The sequence below is a fragment of the Choloepus didactylus genome, chromosome 17 (genome assembly GCF_015220235.1).
Source record: "Choloepus didactylus isolate mChoDid1 chromosome 17, mChoDid1.pri, whole genome shotgun sequence".
Taxonomy (NCBI): Eukaryota; Metazoa; Chordata; class Mammalia; order Pilosa; family Megalonychidae; genus Choloepus; species Choloepus didactylus.
The window spans coordinates 55,881,138-55,908,582 of NC_051323.1; the positions used below are offsets into that span (position 1 = coordinate 55,881,138).

The window sequence follows — 27,445 nt, forward strand, 5'->3', positions numbered from 1 at the left end:
GATGTTTAACTATCCTCTGTTAGTAAGTTATAACTTATTATTTTAAAAGAAAAAAGAGACAGAAGCAATAGTGGCTGGCAAAAGAAACTTTTGGAGATTTTAGTTTTATAGAAGTCTTCTAAAATGATTTTAAAAGCTGTGATGGAGGGCTTAGAGTACTATAGGGAATAAAAATGTTAAGGTTAAGAAGAGCATGTTTGGTGACATCACTAAAGCAAGTTGAGATATGTCTGAGTTAAATGCAGAATTTGAAAGACAACCAAGTTTAAATAAAGGAAGATAATAAGGTGATGGCAAAAATATGGCAGTGTTTCATCACTGCTATGCACGGATGGGAAGCAGCGACTATTACTGTTGGAATAATAAGTAAGTTTTTATTTTATTTGGACATTCTTTAAGCAAAAATATTGAAAACAATACATAAGGTACAAGGAAAAACAGAACACATTTGCCACAACACACCATTTAATTTTAGAATAATCTAAAATTAACTAACTACAATTAATAGGTAAAATGGGTTTTAAAAATAGCATCTTTTATGATTTTAAGCTGGCAATACTTGAATATTCAATTTGCTATCTTTTACAAAGGAAAATGATTTATGGAATTATGAAATAATTTTTTACTTTGTCATTATCATAAATCTTTCATTACACATATTTATTTACTGCAATTTTGTGGGTCTGTATCATATTGTGAAGCAAGTGATTACTAATCTGCATCCTTAAAAGCAAAATTCTAAATGGCTCATTAAAAAATTTGTAATTTTATGACTTGAAAGGTCATCATTTTTCATCTCTTTCCCATTATTAAGGGCATGATGAAGGAGGGAGAAGACTTTCATAACTGCATTTCTTTCTTGGATACAGAGACTAAGAAAGCAAACTCATGATCTCAACTGTGAGCCCATTTTTCTATTACAGGAATTTTTAAATCATGAAGCCAAGTAGATTACGTTAGGGAATAGATAACTTAAAAACACTGTGAAGGCTTCCCAGAGTCAGCATCCCTGGGGATTAAATTCCTTGAAACTCTGAAGTATGAGCACTTTTGTGCCTTTATTGCTATGATCTTGTAAAAAAGAAGGAAGTTTTCTAACTTTGATCTAGAATGATCTTCACTCTCATGGAACACTACTGTGTTGCCATTCAAGTTTAAACAATTAGATAACAACTCCATTTGTCTTTAACCACCTCTGCTTTGCAATGGAAGGGAATTTAACACAAAGGTGTGCCACGCTCAAACAAAAATAAACTGCATTCGTTAGAAAGCAGATTTGCTACGCCATTAGAGCAAGATGTCAGAGAGCTTCCATGACCTGGGATGGCTCACCCACATGCTCCCATCTGGGCCTATTTTGATTCTTCTCCTCAATAAAAAGTTGCTCTAAAGTAGGACCCTACTTTATTGACACAGCCCAAGTGGCTATCGCAGTGTGGAACATGGAGTAGGTGATGGTTAAATATGTGTTGACTCAATGTATCAATGTCTTTCCCCATTTATTCCTCCACAATCAAGGATGTCATATTAAAACAAAAATAAGAGAAGGAAAAAACTTACCCTGTTAGTATTGCAAATTTTCCAGAAGAATGGGAATTGCTAAGCATCTCAAAATACCACCTTCTAGTTCAGAAATAGAGAACACTAAAAATTGAAAGGTAGCCCTTGATCCATGTATCAATTACAGACTTTTCTTAAGAGGTATGTATTATCAAGGCAAATATTTACATAAAGAGCATAACAAATCGGTTGGGAATACCCTATTCAATAGAAGGGCGGGATTTATAAGGTTGTTAGGAAAGCTTCAGTGCATCACTTTAGAGGCAACCATGGAAAAAAAGGTGGCTTATATTCATAATTTTTCAGCATTATCATTTTACTGTGATCTAAAAATGCTTTCAAATTCGTGGTGGGAAATTACTATTGAAGAGAAAGTAATAAATATTGGAAAAGTACAGGGCCTTGTACATAACGGCTGGTCGATCTAAGTAGTAAACCGCTCTGCACGCTCTGGAGGAAAATATTTTAGTTTGCTCACAGGGCTAATATGTGGCACAACTGTAGGGACCACCATGTCCTCTTTATTATTTGTGAATATAATGTAACTTCTGCAGAGAACACAAGGTGCCCCTAGAGTTGTGCTTCTCGGCTGCAGTACTTCTCACTCTTGGATCCTTGCAATTCCCAACAACCTGTTATCAGTGAAGAATGGCCAAGAAATGCCTGAGACTGTTATTTAAGAAATATATCATTGCAAACGGAGGCCCCAGTCTTGACCCTAACAGGTGTTAGTTCAGAGTTACAATGAAATTAAAACAAGGAGTCTGCTTCCCTATATTTGATACTGTAACTTTCTTTGGATGCATGACTCAGATTCGTATTTTACGCAAAATATGAAGGCCCCTTCCCCCGTTAACCATTAATTTTACATCACCATCAGTTTCTAGAAAAAAGTATTAACTGTTAGAATTACAGAATATTAAAACAGGAAGAGAAGCTATAAATAATCCAGTCATATCTGCTTGATTTAAAGATGTAGAAAATAGGATGCAAAAGACAAGGTGGCATTTAGTTCGTATAGATGACATTCAACACAATAGTTCATACAGTGGTTGAAGTGCATTATGTCTGTTTAACAGCACCAAACATTTTTGGTTAAAAAGAAATGTTATTAACAGCTGTGCTAGCTAGGTTATTAGTAACTTCTCTAAATGATTTTAGTTTCAATTTTTGTTGATACAGTGTTCTCTTAAACATTTTCTGCCATGTTTCTTTTTATTCTAAATGTGTCTGAAAAGGTGAGTCATGGATAATTTAAACTCTCTGTATGTCCTTGACACATTATTTTGCTTTAACTCTGTTACAAGAATGTTATTTGTTACATCTTGAAATAGCAAAGATAGAATATGTTCAAACAAAACATACTGTCATATAATTTGTACATACTTTTGAAGGACATGTTTCTACAGCATTTTGGTTTCAATCTTAAAGTCACTGTCTGTAATATGCTAGATTATGCTGTAATAAAATTATATATTATCACTATTACTAACATATTACCAATATTAGTCAAAGGTAAGGACCATTTTTATCATCCTGGATCCCTAGTGCTTGGGATGAATGGAGGAATGAGAGAATGAGCAAACAACAATCCAACGAACAAGGTAGAAATACTTCTTTGGTGCTGGTCTTATTTTAAGAAATCTTGATGACAGTGGAAAGCAGGACTGATCCCTAAGGAAAAAACATAGGTGCAAATAGGTATACTGCATATGAAACAAGACCCCGGGGATGCAGAAAATAACGTAGGGGAGAATTTGGGACAAAATCATTATTTCTCCAACAACAGCAATGGGAAGAACACATTTGGGTCACCCTTGGCTTTAGGAGACTTTCTGTTTCCTGAAACCAAGTGAAGGAGAAAACGATATTTGAGGGTTAAAGTACAGAGGCAAAAAGAAAGGTGTCTGTGTGACGTTCTTGGAGGACAGGAAGAACCAGAGGCAGGTCTGTGCGGGAACAAGGGAGGGGAAGCTGGGGGCTTTCCACGGTGGCTGGCCCAGGCTGACTCAGAGTGGGCTTGTTATAAAAACAGGTATCATGTGGTAAACAATTACCATATGTCAGGCAATGAAGCTGGCTTTGCATTCATTAATTACCCATGAGTGAGGTACTATCACCTGACCTTCACAGATGAGGACACAGACACCCAGGGAAGTAAAGAAACTACAGATCCAGGTCAATCTGATGCCAGAGCCTGAGCAGAGCTGTGCAAGAGCACACGAATCTGACAACCTAGGATCCGGTAGTTTGGTTTGATAGGATTGCTAACAGAAGGGAGGAGTGAGACCAGAATGCCATTTTGACCAGAATTCTGTATGATAGAGACAACTGGAAAAATTCCAGCTGGTATTTAATTATTTTAGGTATACAGTGGCAGTGAGCAAGATGGCAAAAGACTAACCTAGGTCAAGAATCTCAGAGGGATGAGACAGACAGACAGAAAAGCAAGACCTCAAAGGGGGACCTCAGACAAGAATGATGTCTTAAGACCTCTCCAATCCTGAAGCCTTTGCTCAACTCAGCAAATACCTGCTGAGCACTAAGTAGAGTGCGGCCCTGCAAGACAGGACAGTTACTTCCCTATTCTGCTATGTGGATGGCCTGGGTTTTCCTGTAGGACCAAAGCTTCCTCTTAGTAGGATTTACTTTAAATCATAAAATTGGCTTGAGATGGTGATATTTCACTAGTGTTTCAGGTACAGGAGGTTGTTTCCTAGGGCAGGTCTTGCATTTCACTTGTCTGTGGCCTTAACATCTAGTTCAGAACGTAGAACTTACAGGTGCTCTATCTATACCAGTTGAAGAAAGAAAGGAGGGAGAAGAGAAAGGAGACTAGATAAGTCCTACAAGTAATTTACAAATAATAAATGGCTAATAAAGGCTTATGCGTAAAAAAAAAAAACAACACTGAGGAGGCTCTGACCTGATGAAGATGGTGGAGTGAGATGCCTCAGGGCACTGCCCCCCACAGAGCTTTGAACAACCAGGAAGAAGTAATAGAAACATCTAAAAGCTCCAGAAAATAAAGGACTGAAGTAACAGAGCAAGCACCAAATCAAGAAGGTGGCCACTTAAAAGCCCTAGGATCCCCTGGCACTCTGGCTGCTGCCCACCCTCCTCCACCCCACCCCCCTCACTGACTCAGTGCAGAACCAGCCCATGCTCTAGTGCAGATCCCTGAGCCTGGTTCTGGAGGGAGCAGAGTAACTCTGGTGCACATACTGGGGAGCATGTATCTCTGGTCATCTCTGGTGGTAGTCTGAAGGACTCCCATCCCAGAACTTGCCCTCCAGTAGAAGGCAGCTCACTGAGCTCTCATACAGAACACTATGGGAAAGCTGTCAGGGGGCTGCCGGAGGCAAAAGATAGTTGGCTGTAAGACATTCAGTGCAGTGCCCACCCCGGAGAAAACTGAAAACTACTTCCTAGGGAAGAGAGGACATTCAGAACTGAGAAAACTGGGGAATTCCTAGAGTCACATGTGCATGCCCAAGATAAGACACATGCACAGGAAGGATCAGGGACCCCTTTCCTTTGGCCTCGAGCTTTTCTCCAAAGTCATTGTACAGATAAGCCCTGAAGGAGAACACTCACACAGGTCAATCTTCACAGACTGGAAAAGGAGAAAGGTGTTTGCTTCCTTGTTTGTTTTGTTTATTTATTTATTTATTTATTTATTTATTTATTTATTTTTTGTTAGCTCCTGGCATTCAGGGAAAGCTCTGTCATTGCACTAGCTGGATACAAGTTTAAGGAACAGATGCCTCAGAATCTGAATTCCAGCACTAACACGTTAACAGGTTTTAATGAAAGATAACAAAACATACAAAGAAAGAGGAAGTGCTGATCTAGGCAAAGGAGAAGATTCAAGTATTAGAAACCATCAATGAGGAGGATCAGGCCTGAGACATTCCAGTCAGACTTCAAAAAAAAAAGGTCATAAATGTGCTCAAAGAGCTAAAGGAAAACATGGACAAAGAACTAACAGAAATCAGGAAAATGACAGAGAACACAAAAAGAATATCAGAGAGAAGGAAATTATGAAAAGGAACAAAACAGAGCCAAAGACCACAGTAAAAGAAATTAAAAATTCCCTAGGAGGGTTTAACAGCAGACTGGAGCTAGCAGAAGAAAGAATCAGTGAACTTGTAGATAAAGGAGCCTGAGGAACCTGTGGGACACCATCAAGCGTACTGATATACATATATATATTGTGGGAGTACCAGCGGAGAAGAGAGAGAGAGAAAGGGGCAGAAAGAATATTAAAAGAAATCATGACTGAAAACATTCTAAATTTAACAAAAGCCATGAATATATACATCTCAGATGCTCATCAAATTCCAAATAGGATAAACCCAAAACAGACCCATACCATACCATGTTTTCTTCAAACTGTCGAATACCAAAGAGAGAGAACTCTGAAAGCCACGAGAGAAGCAATGTGTCATGTACAAGGGAGCCTCAATTAGATCAAGTGCTGATTTCTCATTGCAAACCAAGGAGGCAATAAGGAAGTGGAAAGACATATTTAAAGTGCTGACAGCAAAAAATACCGTATTCCACAAAACTGCCTTTCAAACATGATGGAGAAATAAAGACATTCCCAGATAAGCAAAAGCTGTGGGAATAGAGCAGCCCTACAAGAAATGGTAAAGGGGGTTCTGTAGGTCGAAAGGATAGACACTGGACAATTTGAATGACGATACATGACAAAATAAAGATCTCCAGTAAACATGACATGGGTAAATATAAATGCCAGTACTATTGTACTTTTTATTGTAACGCCACTCTGTAATTCCTACAAGATCTAAAAACAAATGCATAAATGTAATGATAAATCAATGGTTTGAGACTCATAATATATACATGTGTAATCTGGGACAAGAACTTTGTAAAGGGGAGAGGTTGGAAGGGAATAGGGACACAGCCTATGTATGTATTGATGTCAATTTGTTATCAAAGCAAATGAGAGTTATAGATTTAAACCCATGGTAACTCTCTATATACATCAGAGAATACACAAATTCAGAGAGACAGAAAACAGAGATAGGTTACCAGTGGTGGGGGCAGGGGCAATGGGAATTTAATGAAAATGAGTGTAGGGTTTCTGTTTGAGGTGAAGGGCAAGTTTTAGTAGTAGATGGTGGTGAGGGTAGTGCAACATGGTGAATGTGATTAATCCCACTGAATAATATGCTGGGGAGGGGTGGGATGGAAAGATTTATATTATATACATGTTTCCACAATTAACAAAAAAGGAAAGAGAAACTAAAGAGATAAAGACAAATGCAATTGGTGATACTGGATGGGATCTAAGAACGGAGGAAAAAAGTAAAAAGTACATTATTGAGACATAAGAAAAAACAGAATATAGAATGAAAGCTTTATATCAACATTAAATTTCTTGAACTTGAAACTGCATTCAAGGTGATTAAATAAGTGAATTTCCTTTTTGTAGAAAACGCACAGGGAATTATTATGTTTTCAAGGAGTATGCTGTATGCAACCTGCTCTCATCATGGCTAGGTAGTACGCATGGATGCTCCTTTCAAAAAGCCAGAATTCAACACTAACACAAAGACAGGCAGAGCAAGATCTTCCTAGCAGTCTCAATTTGCAAAAAGTCAGTGATAGATTTTGACTTACTTTAATGACAATTGAGGGAAATTGCATTTTTGGGCTTAAATATGATAGAGGGGTTCACTGCAAAGAGATGGGAATCTTATGTAAGTGTGAACATGATCCCCAGAAGATCATAATAGCAAAGTCCAGGAGAAGGTGGTGGGTGAGGTGAGTGGGCACAATGAAATCTGTATTTTTAGACCTCAAAAAGTTCAGAAAAAAAATTATGTATGATCCTATGATCATACATAATTTTCAAATTATGCTCAAAAAGGATGAGAAGGATTAACATGAAAGCTTTTCACAACACCATTGCCAATTATCTTGTCAAATAAATAAATAAATAAATAAATAAAGGTTGTGAACATTTAAGCAAACATGTGTGGCTGCTTGGGCAGCTCCCTAGCAAACTTGGCTTTCCAAAAGGAGGTACAAAAGGCAGATGGCAGATGGGTGTGCAGCAGGGACTGGTCTTTCCCTGAACAGAAGGAAGTGTCTGGAAGGCAGGACAACCTTCAACAACCACCACCAGTTTAATAAACTCTGATTTAGCACTAACTCCATGAGGTGGACAGTGTGAAAAAAACAAATAAATCAACTCCCATATTGTATTTGTCTTCTTCATAAAATATTCTTACAAACAGAAAAGTGTCAAACAATTAAGGTTAAGAAGAATGTAAAGCCCAAGAGAAGTGGCAACTCAGAAAGGGAGCATCCGTCCGCACTCATTCCAGACTTGGATCCCAGAATAATTACACTTAGAGGCCCACAGGGAAACTGTTTAGAGAGCCAATGTCTGTGTTTCTCAGAGATCAGAGAGAAGGGAAAGAGATTTCAGAAAACTAAAGAAGGTCAAACGTCAATTCAGAAGGGATAAAGGACTCAAAAATCTACAGGAAAAGTAAGCTTGACATTCACAACTGGACATTTTCAGAAAGAATTGTGACATTTAGAAAAGAAAGCATTGACCACCAGGAGCCACCACAGGTTCATGAAGAACGAGTCACGCCCCAATAACTTCATTTATTTTTAAAATATGGTTTCCAGCAAAGTAATGTAGCAAGTGATAATGTATTTTGATTTCAGGTAAGATATAGGCCAAGTGCTTCAAGACTTCTGTGCGGAGATGAAGCGGACATGCTGTTAGCCAAATAACTACGCTCAGGAATAAGGATGGCTGGTTCAAGGTATTCTAAGCTACCCTTGCTTCTGTACACTTGATTTCTTTTTTTTAATTCAATGATTTAGATGAGGACGTATAATGCATGCTTATTTAATATGAACTGGGAGGCACAGATAAAGATTAAGATCCACATTGTCAAGATTCCAAAATATCCTAATTGGAAAATAGTTTAAAACTATCAAGAAAATTTCCTGTTAAATTTAGTCTTGCATTTAAATTATTTAAAAAATCAAGTGTTCAAATACAGAAAGAACGAGAATCACTTAAAAGAAGATAATGTGAAAAGCCAAGGTGAAAAGGTTCTTACTGCTTACCAACTCGGTGTGAGCCAACAGTAGGCTAATGCAAACGGAGGGTACCAATAGCACTGTACTCATCCCAGGTATTTTGTTTGTTTGGGGGCTACAAATTATATGAGGACAATGAAACACTGTGTGTCAGTAAGAAGATGGGAAAGATCAAGCAAGTCTGAGCAACTATTTTCACCTAAGGCATGACCACGGGGAAAGAGGATGTTTATTCCGGGTAGAAGAACTAAGGGAACTCATAATCATTTTTTTTTTTTTTTTTTTTTTTTTGTGATTATAACTTGTTACTACTTTCATTTATATATACATTTTTTTTAAATCTTCATTTTATTGAGATATATTCACATACCACGCAGTCATACAAAACAAATCGTACTTTCGATTGTTTACAGTACCATTACATAGTGGTACATTCATCACCCAAATCAATCCCTGACACCTTCATTAGCACACACACAAAAATAACAAGAATAATAATTAGAGTGAAAAAGAGCAATTGAAGTAAAAAAGAACACTGGGTACCTTTGTCTGTTTGTTTCCTTCCCCTATTTTTCTACTCATCCATCCATAAACTAGACAAAGTGGAGTGTGGTCCTTATGGCTTTCCCAATCTCACTGTCACCCCTCATAAGCTACATTTTTATACAACTGTCTTCGAGATTCACGGGTTCTGGGTTGTAGTTTGATAGTTTCAGGTATCCACCACCAGCTACCCCAATTCTTTAGAACCTAAAAAGGGTTGTCTAAAGTGTGCATAAGAGTGCCCTCCAGAGTGACCTCTCGGCTCCTTTTGGATTCTCTCTGCCACTGAAGCTTATTTCATTTCCTTTCACATCCCCCTTTTGGTCAAGAAGATGTTCTCTGTCCCACGATGCCAGGTCTACATTCCTCCCCGGGAGTCATATTTCACGTTGCCAGGGAGATTCACTCCCCTGGGTGTCTGATCCCACGTAGGGGGGAGGGCAGTGATTTCACCTTTCAAGTTGGCTTAGCTAGAGAGACAGGGCCACATCTGAGCAACAAAGAGGCATTCGGGAGGAGGCTCTTAGGCACAACCATAGGGAGGCCTAGCCTCTCCTTTGCAGCAACCGTCTTCCCAAGGGTAAAACCTATGGTAGAGGGCTCAACCCATCAAACCACCAGTCCCCTATGTCTGTGGTCATGTTAGCAACCATGGAGGTGGGGTAGGCGAATACCCCTGAATTCTCCACAGGCTCCTCAAGGGGGCACTACATCATTTATTTTTCCTTTTTTTTTTTTAACTTTCCCTTCTTTTTTAAATCAACTGTATGAAAAAAAAGTTAAAAGGAAAACAAACATACAATAAAAGAACATTTCAAAGAGACCGTAACAAGGGAGTAAGAAAAAGACAACTAACCTAAGATAACTGCTTAACTTCCAACATGTTCCTACTTTACCCCAAGAAAGTTACATAATATAGCAACATTTCTCTGAACTTGCTCCTACTATATCCATCAGAAATTAACAGACCATAGTCATTCCTGGGCATCCCCAGAACGTTAAATAGCTTATCTGTTCTTCTTGGATTATTGTTCCCCCTTCCTTAATTGCTCTCTATTGCTAGTTCCCCTACATTCTACATTATAAGCCATTTGTTTTACATTTTTCAAAGTTCACATTAGTGGTAGCATATAATATTTCTCTTTTTGTGCCTGGCTTATTTCGCTCAGCATTATGTCTTCAAGGTTCATCCATGTTGTCATATGTTTCACGAGATCGTTCCTTCTTACTGCCGCGTAGTATTCCATCATGTGTATATACCACATTTTATTTATCCACTCATCTGTTGAAGGACATTTGGGTTGTTTCCATCTCTTGGCAATTGTGAATAATGCTGCTATGAACATTGGCATGCAGATATCTGTTCGTGTCACTGCTTTCCGATCTTCCTGGTATATACCGAGAAGTGCAATCGCTGGATCGAATGGTAACTTTATATCTAGTTTTCTAAGGAACTGCCAGACTGACTTCCAGAGTGGCTGAACCATTATACAGTCCCACCAACAGTGAATAAGAGTTCCAATTTCTCCACATCCCCTCCAGCATTTGTAGTTTCCTGTTTGTTTAATGGCAGCCATTCTAACCGGTGTTAGATGGTATCTCATTGTGGTCTTAATTTGCATCTCTCTAATAGCTAGTGAAGCTGAACATTTTTTCTTGTGTTTCTTGGCCATTTGTATTTCCTCTTCAGAGAACTGTCTTTTCATATCTTTTGCCCATTTTATAATTGGGCCAACTGTACTATTGTCATTGAGTTGTAGGATTTCTTTATATATGCAAGATATCAGTCTTTTGTCAGATACATGGTTTCCAAAAATTTTTTCCCATTGAGTTGGCTGCCTCTTTATCTTTTTGAGAAATTCCTTTGAGGTGCAGAAACTTCTAAGCTTGAGGAGTTCCCATTTATCTATTTTCTCTTTTGTTGCTTGTGCTTTGGGTGTAAAGTCTAGGAAGTGGCCGCCTAATACAAGGTCTTGAAGATGTTTCCCTACATTATCTTCTAGGAGTTTTATGGTACTTTCTTTTATATTGAGATCTTTGGTCCATTTTGAGTTAATTTTTGTGTAGGGGGTGAGGTAGGGGTCCTCTTTCATTCTTTTGGATATGGATATCCAACTCTCCCAGCCCCATTTGTTGAAAAGACCATTATGACTCAGTTCAGTGACTTTGGGGGCCTTATCAAAGATCAGTCGGCCATAGATCTGAGGGTCTATCTCTGAATTTTCAATTCGATTCCATTGATCTATGTCTATCTTTGTGCCAGTACCATGCTGTTTTGGCAACTGTGGCTTTATAATAAGCTTCAAAGTCAGGGAGTGTAAGTCCTCCCACTTCGTTTTTCTTTTTTAGAGTGTCTTTAGCAATTCGAGGCATCTTCCCTTTCCAAGTAAATTTGATAACTAGCTTTTCCAAGTCTGCAAAGTAGCTTGTTGGAATTTTGATTGGGATTGCATTGAATCTGTAGATGAGTTTGGGTAGAATTGACATCTCAATGACATTTAGTCTTCCTATCCATGAACATGGAATATTTTTCCATCTTTTAAGGTCCCCTTCTATTTCTTTTAGTAGAGTTATGTAGTTTTCTTTGTATAGGTCTTTTATATCTTTGGTTAAGTTGATTCCTAGGTACTTGATTTTTTTAGTTGCTATTGAAAATGGTATCTTTTTCTTGAGTGTCTCTTCAGTTTGTTCATTTCTAGCATATAGAAACATTACTGACTTAAGTGCATTAACCTTGTATCCCGCTACTTTGCTAAATTTGTTTATTAGCTCTAGTAGCTGTATCGTCGATTTCTTAGGGTTTTCTAGATATAAGATCATATCATCTGCAAACAATGACAGTTTTACTTCTTCTCTTCCAATTTGGATGCCTTTTATTTCTTTGTCTTGCCGGATTGCCCTGGCTAGCACTTCCAGCACAATGTTGAATAACAGTGGTGACAGCGGGCATCCTTGTCTTGTTCCTGATTTTAGAGGGAAGGCTTTCAGTCTCTCACCATTGAGTACTATGCTGGCTGTGGATTTTTCATATATGCTCTTTATCATGTTGAGGAAATTTCCTTCAATTCCTACCTTTTGAAGTGTTTTTATCAAAAACAGATGTTGGATTTTGTCAAATGCTTTTTCAGCATCTATTGAGATGATCAATTGATTTTTCCCTTTTGACTTGTTAATGTGTTGTAATACACTGATTGATTTTCTTATGTTGAACCATCCTTGCATGCCTGGAATAAACCCCACTTGGTCATGGTGTATGATTTTTTTAATGTGTCTTTGGATTCGATTTGCAAGTATTTTGTTGAGGATTTTTGCATCTATATTCATTAGGGAGATTGGCCGGTAGTTTTCCTTTTTTGTAGCATCTTTGCCTGGTTTTGGTATTAGATTGATGTTAGCTTCATAAAATGAGTTAGGTAGTGTTCCATTTTCTTCAATGTTTTGAAAGAGTTTGAGTAAGATTGGTGTCAGTTCTTTCTGGAAAGTTTGGTAGAATTCCCCTGTGAAGCCATCTGGCCCTGGGCATTTATTTGTGGGAAGATTTTTGATGACTGATTGGATCTCTTTGCTTGTGATGGGTTGGTTGAGGTCTTCTATTTCTTCTCTGGTCAGTCTAGGTTGTTCATATGTTTCCAGGAAATTGTCCATTTCCTCTACATTATCCAGTTTGTTGCCATACAGTTGTTCATAGTATCCTCTTATAATTTTTTAAATTTCTTCAGGATCTGCAGTTATGTCACCTTTTTCATTCATTATTTTGTTTATATGGGTCTTCTCTCTTTTTGATTTTGTCAGTCTAGCTAGGGGCTTGTCAATCTTGTTGATCTTCTCAAAGAACCAACTTTTGGTGATATTTATCCTCTCTATTGTTTTTTTGTTCTCTATGTCATTTATTTCTGCGTTAATCCTTGTTATTTCTTTTCTTGTACTTGGTTTAGGATTGGTTTGCTGTTCATTTTCTAGCTTCTTCAGTTGATCCATTAGTTCTTTGATTTTGGCTCTTTCTTCCTTTTTAATATATGCGTTTAGTGCTATAAATTTCCCCCTTAGCACTGCTTTTGCTGCATCCCATAGGTTTTGGTATGTTGTGTTCTCATTTTCATTCGTCTCTATATATTTAGCAATTTCTCTTGCTATTTCTTCTTTAACCCACTGATTGTTTAGGAGTGTGTTGTTTAACCTCCAGGTATTTGTGAATTTTCTAAGTCTCTGATGGTTATTGACTTCTAATTGTATTCCATTGTGGTCAGAGAATGTGCTTTGAATAATTTCAATCTTTTTAAATTTATTGAGGCTTGTTTTATGTCCCAGCATATGATCTATTCTGGAGAAAGTTCCATGAGCACTAGAAAAGTATGTGTATCCTGGTGATTTGGGATGTAATGTCCTGTATATGTCTGTTAAATCTAATTCATTTATCATATTGTTTAGGTTTTCAATTTCCTTATTGGTCTTCTGTCTGGTTGATCTATCTATAGGAGAGAGTGATGTGTTGAAGTCTCCCACAATTATTGTGGAAGCATCAATTGCTTCCTTTAGTTTTGCCAGTGTTTCTCTCATGTATTTTGTGGCACCTTGATTGGGTGCATAGACATTTACGATCGTTATTTCTTCTTGCTGAATTGCCCCTTTTATTAGTACGTAGTGGCCTTCTTTGTTTCTCAAAACATCCCTGCATTTGAAGTCTATTTTATCTGAGATTAATATTGCTACACCTGCTTTCTTTTGGCTGTAGCCTGCATGAAATATTTTTTTCCATCCTTTCACTTTCAGTTTCTTTGTGTCCCTGTGTCTAAGATGAGTCTCTTGTATGCAACATATTGATGGTTCATTTTTTTTGATCCATTCTGCGAATCTATATCTTTTAATTGGGGAGTTTAATCCATTTACATTCAACGTTATAACTGTGAAGGCATTTCTTGAATCGGCCATCTTATCCTTTGGTTTATGTTTGTCATATTTTTCCCCTCTGTCTATTAATATCCTTTATTGTACCCATAACGAATCTCTTTAGTACTGAACCTTTCTCCAAGTCTCTCTGTCCTTTCTTTGTTTCTCTGTCTGTAGGGCTCCCTTTAGTATCTCCAGTAGGGCAGGTCTCTTGTTAGCAAATTCTCTCAGCATTTGTCTGTCTGTGAAAAATTTAAACTCTCCCTCAAATTTGAAGGAGAGCTTTGCTGGATAAAGTATGCTTGGCTGGAAATTTTTCTCACTCAGAATTTTAAATATATCGTGCCACTGCCTTCTCGCCTCCATGGTGGCTGCTGAGTAGTCACTACTTAGTCTTATGCTGTTTCCTTTGTATGTGGTGAATTGCTTTTCTCTTGCTGCTTTCAGAACTTGCTCCTTCTCTTCTGTGTTTGACAGTGTGATCAGTATATGTCTCGGAGTGGGTTTATTTGTATTTATTCTATTTGGAGTTCGCTGAGCATTTATGATTTGTGTATTTATGTTGTTTTGAAGATTTTGGAAGTTTTCCCCAAGAATTTCTTTGAATACTCTTCCTAGACCTTTACCCTTTTCTTCCCCTTCTGGGACACCAATGAGTCTTATATTTGGACGTTTCATATTATCTATCATATCCCTGAGGTCCATTTCGATTTTTTCAATTTTTTTCCCCATTCTTTCTTTTATGCTTTCATTTTCCATTCTGTCATCTTCCAGGTCACTGATTCATTGTTCAACTTCCTCTAGTCTTGTACTATGAGTGTCCAGAATCTTTTTAATTTGGTCAACAGTTTCTTTAATTTCCATAAGATCATCCATTTTTTTATTTAGTCTTGCAATGTCTTCTTTATGCTCTTCTAGGGTCTTCTTGATTTCCTTTGTCTCCCGTACTATGGTCTCATTGTTCATCTTTAGTTCTTTGAGTAGCTGCTCTAGGTGCTGTGTCTCTTCTGGTATTTTGATTTGGGTGCTTGGGCTTGGGTTATCCATATCGTCTGGTTTTTTCATATGCTTTATAATTTTCTGTTGTTTTTGGCCTCGTGGCATTTGCTGAACTTGATAGGGTTCTTTTAGGATTTGTAGACCACCTGAAGTCCTTATCTCTAATTTATCAGATCTACAGCTTCATGGAGTACACTTTCTCTAACTAACCAGTAGGTGGCTTCCACGAGCCACCTGTTCTCCACAAGCCAGTTCTCCCCTGCTTAGCCTTTTTGGTGAGTGGGGGAGTGAGTCTTGTGGGGTCCAATTGGTGTACCAAGCTTGCGTGTGTAGTTGGTGTTGCCTGCCCTGTATATGGGGCGTGTTTCTGGGCAGTCAGGGAGGGGGGGGTGGCTCTAACAATCAAATCTCCCTGGTGATCCTAGAGTTTTAAAGCTGCTGCAATAGTCTAATCCTTCAGTTCAGTCCTGCCACAGTTTGTCTCTGCCACTGACCCACAAGTCCTTGGTATTGGCGTATGGCTCCTGAGACTTCCAAGTGGGCCCCTCTTCCAGGCCGTGCACCCCGGGTCCTCTGTTGAGGGATGACTGTGCTATGTCACAGGTGAGTGCCGTCCCCCCAGGGCAGTTCTGGGCTGCTGGGCTGTGTAGGGAGGCTCCCAGTCTGCTGAAATGATGGCTGAATGGGGCTTTGTTAATTCACACTGCTCTACCTTCCCAACTCTGGGACAATCAGCTGAGGTTGCAGGGAAGGCTAATGTCCACACCCAGTTTTGTGGTGTGTGCCTGTTATTTGAAGCACTTCCGTCACACTGGGTTGTCTGGGGCAGTTCTGGGCTATGGGGCTGGCGATGGGCAGGAGTGTTTCCTGTCCACCAGGATGATGGCTGTGAGCGGACACCCCCCTTTTCTTGGGAAGTTGTGGTGTTTAGTGAATTTTCTCAGCCACTGGATTATTGCCTTTTGTCTCAGAGCTCTCCTAGTTCTGCTCTTGACTTGACCTGCCCAAATTGCAGGTCTTTGAAGCTTTCTGTATTGGGCTTCTTAGAGTAATTGTTTTAGAAAAAGAAAAAAGGATTAAAAAAAAAAAAAAAAAAGGGCCCTCCTCAGAGATCTAATGGGTTATTAGAAATGCTAAGAGACAAAGCAACCAGGGCCATTAAGGAAAGGTCCACAGGGCAGAGAGATCAGCTTTTCTTCGGGATTTGCATATGCGCCTCAGGGCCCTTCCCCTTTCTATGTTCACCAGAACTCCAAAAATCCTCCGCTTTTATTTTGGAGTTTTTTGTGTTGTTTTTTTTCTATGTCTGTCTCCTCTCTGCTGGGCTGGCTGCTCTCAGATTCTCTGGTGTCTGGTCTCAGTCTATCTATGGTTGGAGTTTGGATCAGTAGAATGAGTTTCCGATAAGGGCTGCCACTGCAGTTCTCCCTTCTCCTTCCCGGAGCTGACAGCCCCTCCTCCCACGGGACTGAGCCTGGCAGGGAGGGGCGCGGGTCCCCTGGCCGCAAAAACTTACAGATTTCGCTGATCTCAGCACTTCCAGGTTTTCATGAGTGTTGTATGAAGTATGCCCAAAGTCAGATTGCTCCGTGGTGTCCAGTCCACGCAGTTCCTGGCTTTCTACCTACTTTCCTGGAGGAGTAACTAAAACATACAGCTCACCAGTCTGCCATCTTGCCCCCACTTTTTCTCATAATCACTTTAAGCATGAAGGGCACCTTACTATCAACCAGCTCCCCCCATCCTCTCCCCAACCTTCCCCTCAGCCACAGAAGAAATGCAATACCCTCTATTCAGGTTCAGAGGGCGTGCCCTGGGGATGTGGCTGGACCCTACCTGGCAGCAGAGTTGGAGGTTAACAAAATGAGGCATAGCCTAAAGATTATGGCTGCCCCAAGTGGAATGCGATGGCCTCTGGATGCTGCCCTCCTTGTCAATGGGTGATGCTGGCAAGAGTGCTATAGAGAGGGCAGATAGGGAAGCTAGAAAGACACACTCCAAGGCCCTCAGGGTGGCACCCACGATTCAATTAGAAATCAAGGAGTATCTGAACATAATGTAACAATACAACAAAGAGAATAAAGGAGCTGCTCTTTCCCTCCAAATATCACTGCATATTTGTCTAAGTGTATGTGCCAGTCTGAATGTATTATGTCCCCCAAACACCATTATCTTTGATGTAATCTTGTGTGGGCAGATGCTATCAGTGTTGATTAGACTGTAATTCTTTGAGTGTTTCCATGGAGATGTGCCCCACCCAACTGTTGGTGATCACTCTGACTGGATAATTTCCATGGAGATGTTGGCCCGCCCATTCAGGGTGGGTCTAAATTAAATCATTGGAGCCATATAAATGAGCTAGCAAACAGAAGGGAGTCAGTGCAGCTGAGAGTGACATTTTGAAGAGGAGCTACAGCCAAGAGGGACATTTTGAAGAACACACTGGAACTGAGAGAGAAGCTTCAGCTTACAGAGACATTTTGGAGACAGCCTTTGAAAGCAGACTTTTGCTCCAGAGAATCTTAAGAGAGGACAAACGCCCCAAGAGCAACTAAGAGTGACATTTTTGAGGAACTGCAGCCTAGAGAGGAACGTCCTGGGAGAAAGCCATTTTGAAACCAGAACTCGGAGTAGACACCAGCCAAAGTGCCTTCCCAGCTAACAGAGGTTTTCCGGACGCCACTGGCCATACTCCAGTGAAGGTACTGAGTGTTAATGCGTTACCTTGGACACTTTATGGCCTTGAGACTGTGAACAAATAAACCCCCTTTTATAAAAGCCAATCCATTTCTGGTGTTTTGCATTCCAGCAGCATTAGCAAACTAGAACAGTATATATTTTTTTCCTCTTTCAGGTTGCCAAGAGAATGTCACACACAGGGGTGAAAAAGATACCCAATCACATAATACACTTTGACAACATCATAACAGGCCTCAGAAAAAAATATAGTCTTCTGTATACTCACTGTTTTTGCAATGACAAGTTCGACAACCACTGTGATCAAGTCTGAAACCATAAATGCAGTCCTTTTCTGTCAAGGTGCAGTTTGATAACTCCCCACATGCAGGAGGATCAATTGTGATGTAGGTTGGTTCTAATAATAAAGAAAAAAAAAAATCAATGAAACATATGATTACCTCTTAGATGCTATTCAATCTTTGAGACCCCACACTACAGTAAGTTACAAAAATCTAATCAATAATTTTCATCAAATCCTTAACTTCTATATTCTCGTAATTTCTTTTTAGCCCCTGGAGAAAGCTATTTTTAAACTAGATTTTTCAAAATCTGACTGATCTAATTCTTTATGTTTTAGCAATTCAGGCATCTTTTGGTATTCTCACATACACTTTCCTTATGTTCATCTCACATAAAGCAGACAAGAGAGGTTAAAATTAACCCCATTTATAATTTGGTAACTGTTCTTCTATTTTTCCTTACGTTTTCTGAGTTTGTTTATTTCTTACAATAATCAGGGCAAAGCTGCCAACTGTCATTTACCAACCCCCTCTCATTTTTGCATCAGTTTTGAAAACTTAATAGTTTTTACTTTCAAATTAATAAATCAGACCCATTTTGAGGCTAGTCTGAAATATTTGGATTTCTAACACTTGGAGTTCTTTCACCTTTTCTGTGACATTCAGTTATTATGAGGTGATATGATGGATGACAGTGAATCAGAGCTCATACTCAGGGCCCAGAGGCTTATGGGAGGACAAAGTGAGAGACAAGAAAAAACAAGCAGCCATCCTGGGGACAGATGCACAGAAGAAACTACGTTCAGAAGGGATGCTCTGCCTTCTCTGCCATGCTAATGATTAAGAACTGTGCAACTGCACACCCTTATATAAAGCGTATTATGCTTGTAGTGCTTTTCATAAACGCCTTCATATCTTACCACGGTCCAATGACGTGGGTTCTATCACTATCCCCATTTTACCAATGAAGAAATTGAATATATTGATTTTCCAAGGTCACACAGTAAATGGTGGACCCAGAATTCAAACCCAGGCATTCTTGCTCCGAAGTCACACTCTTAGCTTCTGTGCAATACAAAGTCCATGGTGGAGGTACTTGTTCTGTACTGCACTGATAAATAACAGTTCATATAACATCTGGTTGTGAGAAGAGTATTGTCAAAGGGAATGGCTAACTAACATCTTGTATTCATGCAGCATCTTTTCAATCAAAAGACACTATGGACTTCCTCCGAGTAAACTGCTTCTAACACCTTTGTGAGAGTCAATACAGAATGCCTGTGCATGCATTTTTACAGATGGAAAACAGGAGGTGCAGAGAGGGTAACTGGTCTATCTGAGTGTACATAGCAGGCTGGGAATAGAACGGAACACAGGTTCCTGACCTCCTGTCCAACATTCTATCCCTTAGTCCACACTGTCTTCTCAAGTTTCATCGCCTGTTACCATGAAAGAGAGACCAAAATAGGTGTTTTAGCTGCCACTGCTAAGATCAAGAGTTCTAAATTTTTATCCATCTGCTAAAAGGGGACGATGATTCACCTCCTCACAGGTAGTAGGCAACTATGACTTAGTCAAGAAGTGCTCTGATCAGCATTCTCCCAGTAAAAATACTTAAGAAGCGAGATTAACACACTGCCTATTTTTATTACAGTATGTAAAGTTTGAAGAATATCTCCCTAAAATATTATATAAACTTCCCACTGATGTTAAAATTTCTATTTTCTTCCAATGACTAAAGTACACTTTCTGATAGATAATGTAAACAACAAAAAGAAGTGTAAGTTTGAGCAAGTTTTGAGACATACAGAATTAAACACAGTATTACAATTTTCCTCTATTCTATTAAACTTTACCATAAGCATCTTTACTCTTTAATCTTATATCGTTTTTATCACTACCTTAACAGCCATCAAAAATAACGATTCTATTTCAGCCACAAAAGTAAAAATGTTTTCTCAGAAATATTCTAACCACAAATGTGAGACATGGAGGGCAGAGGACCAGTACGGAGTTAAAGTAAAACAAACACACAGCATTTCACAACAAGGAAAGAGTCCTATGTTCTAGACAGTTATGAAAGCAAGGCTCAGAGATAGATTCTGAACTTGACTTTTAGTATTTAGTGGACAGCTTATAGGTAAAGAAATATCTTCAGCATATGCACACGGAAAAAAAACCCTACATTCTTTAACATTTAAGATCTGAAGTTTATGAGAAACCTGTGCCTTTGGAAAATATGTTATGGAAGAAAATATTTGGCCAAATTAACTGACACTGAAAAATGCATAATAATCACAGGATAGTACAGAATTTTTACTTCAGTGAATTTTAGGGATTTGTTGAGAGAATGCACAGCCCATCTTTTACAAATATGATCTTTCACCTCTAATGATTCTCTTCTCCAATAGTGATGGGTATGCTATTTTTAACACATTTGATGATTAATGGGTGGAATTAGGGTTGAGATCTGTGGCTGGAAAAGTAAAAGAAAAAGGGAAAATTGACTGGTTGTTTGAGGATCAGAACCACAACAGTGACTTGCTCAGACCCAGGCACTGGCAAACAGCTTTATCAGCTTGGCACACAATCATACACACACATCAAGCACACAGTTCTTCACACAAGAAAATATCTTCAATGTGCTTCTCAATAACATTCAGTATACTATAACACCTTTTGCTCAGCTGAACAAATGAACACAATAACAACAAACAAATAATGCACAGAAGGGCTGCTCAGTATGTGCTAGTCCTATAATTTTGTCTGTTAAATACTTTAGGTAAACAACAAGTCCTACTGAATACCTTCTAGGTCTCTACTCTAGAAGCAAAAAAATTGTTTTGTGCCTCTAAAATTAACATTTTTTCATCCTTTATGACCTATATTTGATGGAAGAAACAGGTATACATTTCAAATTCTGAAACTCTCAATATTTAATATTAAAATGCAGAAAAACTCAAAGTCACTTATTTATGAAAACGGTCAATTTAGTCTGGAACTATTCAATTCCCCCCTGACAGATTGGGCTGAACACAACATTTTCTGTAATATATTAAATATAGATAGAAGTCTAAATGTTTCTATAAGGTATTTTAACATTTATCACCTTATTTTATTATATTTAAATTATTTTATCATTTTCCTATTGACATACAAACTGGAACAAATTTTAAAAGCCTTTTGGGAGTGGTAAAGCATGTTTTTTGGGTACTTAGTGTTGTTCTCCTATGTCACTGGAGCAACTGTTGATTTATAATAGACATACAGTACTTGCAGGTAACTGGCTGTCTCTTAACATTTCACCTGAAGTCATACATTACTACTATTACCCTTTCATCATGGTCTCAACATTTTAGCACTCAGTTTCCTACTGTATCAGGCCCTATTTAGTTGGATTTCTGGAATAACAATATTAGAACAGAAATACACAACTGTATTATCCAGCAAAACAAAACAAAACAAAACAACAACCAGTATTATCATTAAACAGATCTGAGAGCTTGCCTTCCGTTCAGTATATTAACATGTAACCTCAGAACTGGTTCTATTACTAGTATTAGGACAATTTTTTTGAAAAAGAAGTGCTGTGAGACTGCTGAAATTCAATTTCATATTAAAAATAATGAACTCCAAAGGGAGACATACTTACACCACACTAACTACAGTGTTTAAAACCAGTATTATCTCCCCAGTCCTTAAAAGAAAAGTGTAAGGAATGATCAGGAGCTGCTTAGGTTTTTAACACAGCTTCTATCCCAGAAAGTTCTTAGTGAGGGAGGAGGTGATTTTAAAGAACCTAGAATGATGGTATCGCAGTCTGACTTAAAATAACTTGACTGTTTTTAACCCAAACAAAGAAGCTTGAGTAAGTGTTAGTGGAATATGTGAAACATGCATTCTGCTCATCTAAAAGTTAGAGTACCCTGAAATGTGTGTATTGGGAATTATTATCCCACACTTCTCCTTGTCTCTGCCACAGTGTTCAGAATATAGAAAAGTACCCTAATGTGTCTTGGCCTGAACATCAGAAAATTCTAATTAAAATTCTACATTTCTGTGCTCCTATATTACAGGGGGTAGGGCATTCAAACTGTATACCAGAGAGTACATGCCTTTCTAGAAGGATGGAGGCCTGACCGTGGTCTGCATGGGAATTATCAGTTCAACAGAGGTCCTGCTAAGATATACAGAGGCACTGACACACGACTGTCCATGGATGCTTGGAGCAAAGAAAACTGTTCCCTTTTAAACTGGGTGGGTAGAGATGTGACAGTAGGCCTCTTTCAAAGAAGAGAAATGGTCTTGGAACTCCTCATTTAGGAGAATGAGGTGTGGGGAGGGGACATTCAATGAAGCGCTGCTTGCAGGATCACCCTGCAATTCTGTTTCATTGTTCAATCAGCTGAGGAATTAAAGAAATACCTTGAAGTCCTCCAAAGGAAGAAGGCTTGAAACAGCAGGAATTCATTGTCTTTGGCTACAACTATTTCTAAAGGGAACCCTGGAACAGCTTCTTTGTGGAGAAGAATTCTAGAAATATGTTCTGAGCCTAGAAGCAATAAAGAACAAAAATGGGTGTTTGTTATGTCTGCATCCAGTTTCCTGGTTCCCACTCTGCATCTGAGTGGGAACCGCTGCTCTCCTCAACTTCTGTTGTTTTCCTAGATGATCTTTAAAGACCCTCCAAGCACCTTACACTGTCTGGAGAAGCTGGTTTATTTTTTATAAGAACCCTTGGTATTGTGTCAGGAGTGCAGATGTTCAGCCACCAAGTCTAAGAGAACAAAATTCAGAAAGGAAACCTATTATAACATGCAACAGCATAAACAAATACATATTTGTTTCTTATTCTACTTTTATTTAAAATTTAGAAATGAAGACTTCCCTCTCACGCTAGGAAGCCCAGTAGACTCCTTATGAGTAAAAATATTCCCAGGAAAACTGATAGTTTTCAAGAATTAGAGAGCCTTGGACACTAAATTACTGAAGAACAATAGTAGCATTTTATATCGCTGTTCAAGTATTTCCTAGGAACAGTTTTATCTACTGAATAATAAGGGAATTACAGCACTGTGACCACAATTAACTTAGTTGAGTATAAGGTTAAAATAAAATCATTATTCTAACTCCAATGCCATGGCGCTAAACCATACGAAAACAGATACCTGATTATTCAGGAGTTATAAATGTGTTAAGCAAATTTAAGCTCTTTACTTTCTTCCTTCTTGTTATTTTATTTAATGGAAAATTCTCAGAAAAAAAGGCAAGGGAGGTAAAAAGTTGAAACTCAAATTCAACATTTTAAGATGCTGATCTAAAGTTTTATATTAGTCCTAACATCACAGTTTAATGACCTTGGAACAATAGCAGAAAAAAAGTATATTATTTTGACTTTCATCTATTTTAAAATGTGTGATGATGGCAATTACCTTCAGAAAAACAATGTATATAATCAGTGGATTTTATATTTCAGGTATAGGTAGCTGAAATAAAAATATTAATAGACACTTTTAACTTAGTGTCTAATCTGTACTATTCCATGAGGCTTCTGGTTTTGAATGAATCCATACAAGGTTCTTCTCACTACCTTGATTACTACAAGCTGGTTATGGCTGTAAATAATGCTTAATTATCTCCATTGAGAAATGTGTGATGTACCTTTACTGATTAGCAATCCAGGAAGGCTGATGGCCAATTAGTAGCTCTTGATTATGGGTGGGTGACTCTGGAGAGTTACACTTGCAGAAGTGACCTTCTGTCAGGGGGTGATTAACTCTGGTTCCAGGTTTCCACTTGTCTCAAGGAGTGCTATCTCGCAGTGCTGTGCTCTGTGGGAAGCTGCTGCCTAACACCGTCCTCCACTTCTACACACCCACAGCACTCTCAGCCACCACCACATACACTTACTTCACTACTGGAAAAACTTCACTACTGGAAAATTTCTAGAAAAAACACTTTTACAAGGCAGATAAATTCTTATATCCTTCACAAGATTGAAAAAAATCAAGTAGAAGTAATAAGATAAATGAAGTAAATTCTTGTCTGTCTCTTATTTCTCTTATGTCTCCTTCTGGGCTTCACAGTCGTTTGCATATTTAAAGTAGCTCTTCTCTGTAAATTCTTAAGCCTGCTTACTCGACCAGGAGAGACAAAGATGAACAACTGTGTCCTCTTCTCAAACGTATCTCAGAAACTCTCTTCCTTAAGATTTCAGGTTTTTATTATTTTATTTTTTGGTAGCTGTAGTTGCCTAAGCCATGCGAAAATCCAATGAATGGGAAAATTCCAAAGCTTAACTCACTTTATATGGTAGTTCAATGGCTAGATAAGTCAGGCCTCCTATAGGCTCAGTTAATGGTAGCCTGTCCAGGATCATAAAACTGGAGATAAAGCTGTCTAAGACAGAACCAAAGGAGATAAGTGTGTCTTGCTTTACTGTATCTTCATATGTCATTCTTTACCACACATGCTTTTTAAATGTGGCCCATAGCTAGCCAGAAAACCATTCAAATAAATCACCAAATTGTCAACATAATTGCAGCCTGGGAAGGGAAGTATAATGAAAACGAAATTTTCCCAAATGAAGCTAGAGTGAAACCTCTATTTATTAATGTAGACAAGGAAAAAAAAAAAGGAGATATAACAATTTCCTAATCTGGAAGTGGGAATTTCCATGGGGTACGAATGTGTATTTAAGAAAGTCTCACTGAGTCATGGAAAAAAATCTCCTACTGTTGGAGTTTTCAAATTCTTACAGCTACTACACATTTAGTCATTCTTTTCTCCTTTTTACATATTTCTCATGACAACATGTATATACTTGTAATTTCTATAGTATTTATCTCAGGGCAGTTTCTTTGCTTTATTTAAAAATGAATGGTGTGAAAATGTTCCCAAGATATGTATTATTTTGTGGTCAAAAAGAGAAACAACCATATATTTATTTTAGACCTATTTATTAACTGTGTATGCTTTTTCCAGGGAATCTTGGCTGTTGGACTTATTTTTCTTTCTTTACCAATCTCATTTTATTAAGACAGTAGTACGATTATGAGATTATTATTAAAAGACCACAAAGACAAATTAAAATTTTTTTATACATATTATAGCAGGATATCTTTTTCCACTAATACAGCTTGAAATAGCTCATGAAATTATCATTGGACTCCAAGAATAATCTAGGTCTTTTATACCTAATTTATGTTTTATTCTTATATTATTTTCATTGTTCATTTTCATAGGGAACATGTCTTCTAGACTTTAACTTGTGGTGTCATATTTATATGTACGTGTGTGTGCCCATGTGTGTATAACTAGTTCAATAGCACCCAGTTAATAACTGGGAGGAGTTCTGGTAATCTCAGCTCAACCCTCTGGGATATGGCTGGGGACCAGGAAGGAAGTGTCCTGACATCAGGGACACTGTTCATTGTTTACAACCCCAGCACTTAGCACAGTATTTGTCCCACAGCAGTGCTTAATGAATGAACAAGCAGGAAAAAAAGACATCTGAGCACCCAAAGGAAGGGGACATTATCTGACAAAGGGCCCCTACTCCACATTGTTCCTAACAGGCTAAATCTCTAATTTACAAATTTTTGAAAATCAGATGGTAAGTTCCCTGGGGTCCTCACTGCAGCAGTCTCTTGCACATAGTAGGTACTCAATAAATGAGCTCAACTGAAGCAGCAAACTAGATCAGAAGGCTGTTGTGATCTTGACACACTAATGTGAAAAGGTACTGAAAATTCTTTCAGTAACGACACATTCAGTTATCCTTTTTCCCTTCATAGATGTTTCTCATAACATCATTTACATCCTTGTAATTTCTACATTCCAAAGTAGTCCCACATGAGAAACTCAACGATGATACTGAGTTGTCAGAAAATGGGTTGAATTATGATTTGTATCTTTGGCTTAAAAAGGCACAAAAGTAGACAAAGCATTGTAGAATGACTCCTTCAATACTACTAATATAGAATTTAACACCCAAAATTTCAATTATCTGGAACATTTGCTTCTGTGACTAGCCCATTTCCAGATGGTACCAAGTGAATAAAGTATTATTAAAATAACCCAGAAAAGAGCTGGGCATTCACTCAACTCAGGAACTCATCTTGTATGGGATGAAGTATGGGCATTATTTGCCAACTGCTTAGCAAATTTACTGGATGATTAAGCAAAGACTGGCAAGAATTCGAGGGAGAAAAGTAAAGAGTCTGGATATGAATATACTGATGGCCTGGCTCGCTGAGGGGAACTTAGTAGCCCATTTATTCTACTCAGTGGGGACTTGAGGGCCAGTGGTCAGTGCGCAGGACTGGATGTGAATGAGGCTAGGCAGAAGGCAAACCTGAAAGGGCAGAGAGCTTGGGAGAACAGCTTGGTGCTCTCGGGTCAGTGATGTCTTTAGGTCATGGGGGAGGGGGTGTTGGGGGGAGTGGACATCAAGAATGGAGAAGTGGAAGCAGCTTTCCTGGAGGTAAGGCAGCAAGATCAAAATACCAGACAGAGGATCAGGGAAAGAACCCAGGATCAAAGGTTAGGCAACAAAAGGTCAGAATATGGGTAAGTGGGTCTCAGTAATGAGAAGAGGGTATCAGGAGCAAGAATGGTTTATTAAGTCTAAGTCATCTCCTGTTTGTTGCAGATGACCAAATACTCTCATTTTCACTATCTAATTTCCCTCCTCCTATCCCTTCTCAGGGTTGGGGTCTAAAGAGAAGTAATGCCAAAGACATGGATTTGGAGTCACTCTCTCATTATCTAACATGTGATGCTGATCCTCTCTGGACTTCTATAAAATGGAAATAAACATTATTCCTATCTTAAAAATGAGATTGTAAAGAGGAGAGTACTCTATAAACTGTAAGTTACATAAATAGTAGTTGTTATAATTATTGTTATAACTAATCCTGCCTGCTCAGAGCTAGAACTGGCCTCAGATGATGACTAAGTAAATTAATTATGAGACTTTAAGCAGGCCTTAAATGTTCAGTGGATAAATGGTACGACTTTTGGTTTGGCAGTCGGAACCCTGTCCATTGTATCCTAAGCACCATTTTCTATCTCCATGGATAACACAAAGAGCATGCTGAATGTGGGTGGGTTTGCAACTTTCCTTCATATGGTCTGGCGAGCTTCGGAGAGTGTTAGTGACCAGTCACTGGTGCCTTTCACATTTGCTGAGTGGCAGTCTGACATCGTTGTTTTACATTTTGAATATATCCATGGTTTCTCTAAGAGAACAGAAATCTCTAGTCATCAGTTTATCCAATATGACCTGAAACAATGATTCCATGTGCTTGGCTGACTCTCTTTCATGACGGGGGCCTTGCTAGACCTTTGGGGACAGAGAAACTCACTGCCGTTTCATTTAT

The 27,445-nt window shown here is 38.5% G+C and overlaps 1 protein-coding gene and 1 long non-coding RNA gene across 6 annotated transcripts in view; one reads left to right on the forward strand and one right to left on the reverse strand.

The window, feature by feature from the left end:
* On the forward strand, positions 1 to 26,850 carry LOC119512438. The gene is made up of 3 exons (XR_005212378.1): positions 1 to 366; positions 8,272 to 8,372; positions 26,772 to 26,850. It is a non-coding gene; the product is annotated as an uncharacterized LOC119512438 (long non-coding RNA).
* Positions 1 to 27,445, reverse strand: part of CRIM1 (cysteine rich transmembrane BMP regulator 1) — a 222,569-nt gene that overhangs the window by 55,101 nt on the left and 140,023 nt on the right. For all 5 annotated transcript variants that reach the window (XM_037807087.1, XM_037807086.1, XM_037807085.1 and 2 more), the window contains one exon: positions 18,050 to 18,178. In XM_037807087.1, coding sequence (XP_037663015.1) covers positions 18,050 to 18,178 — 129 coding nt within the window. The remainder of the gene's footprint in view (positions 1 to 18,049; positions 18,179 to 27,445) is intronic.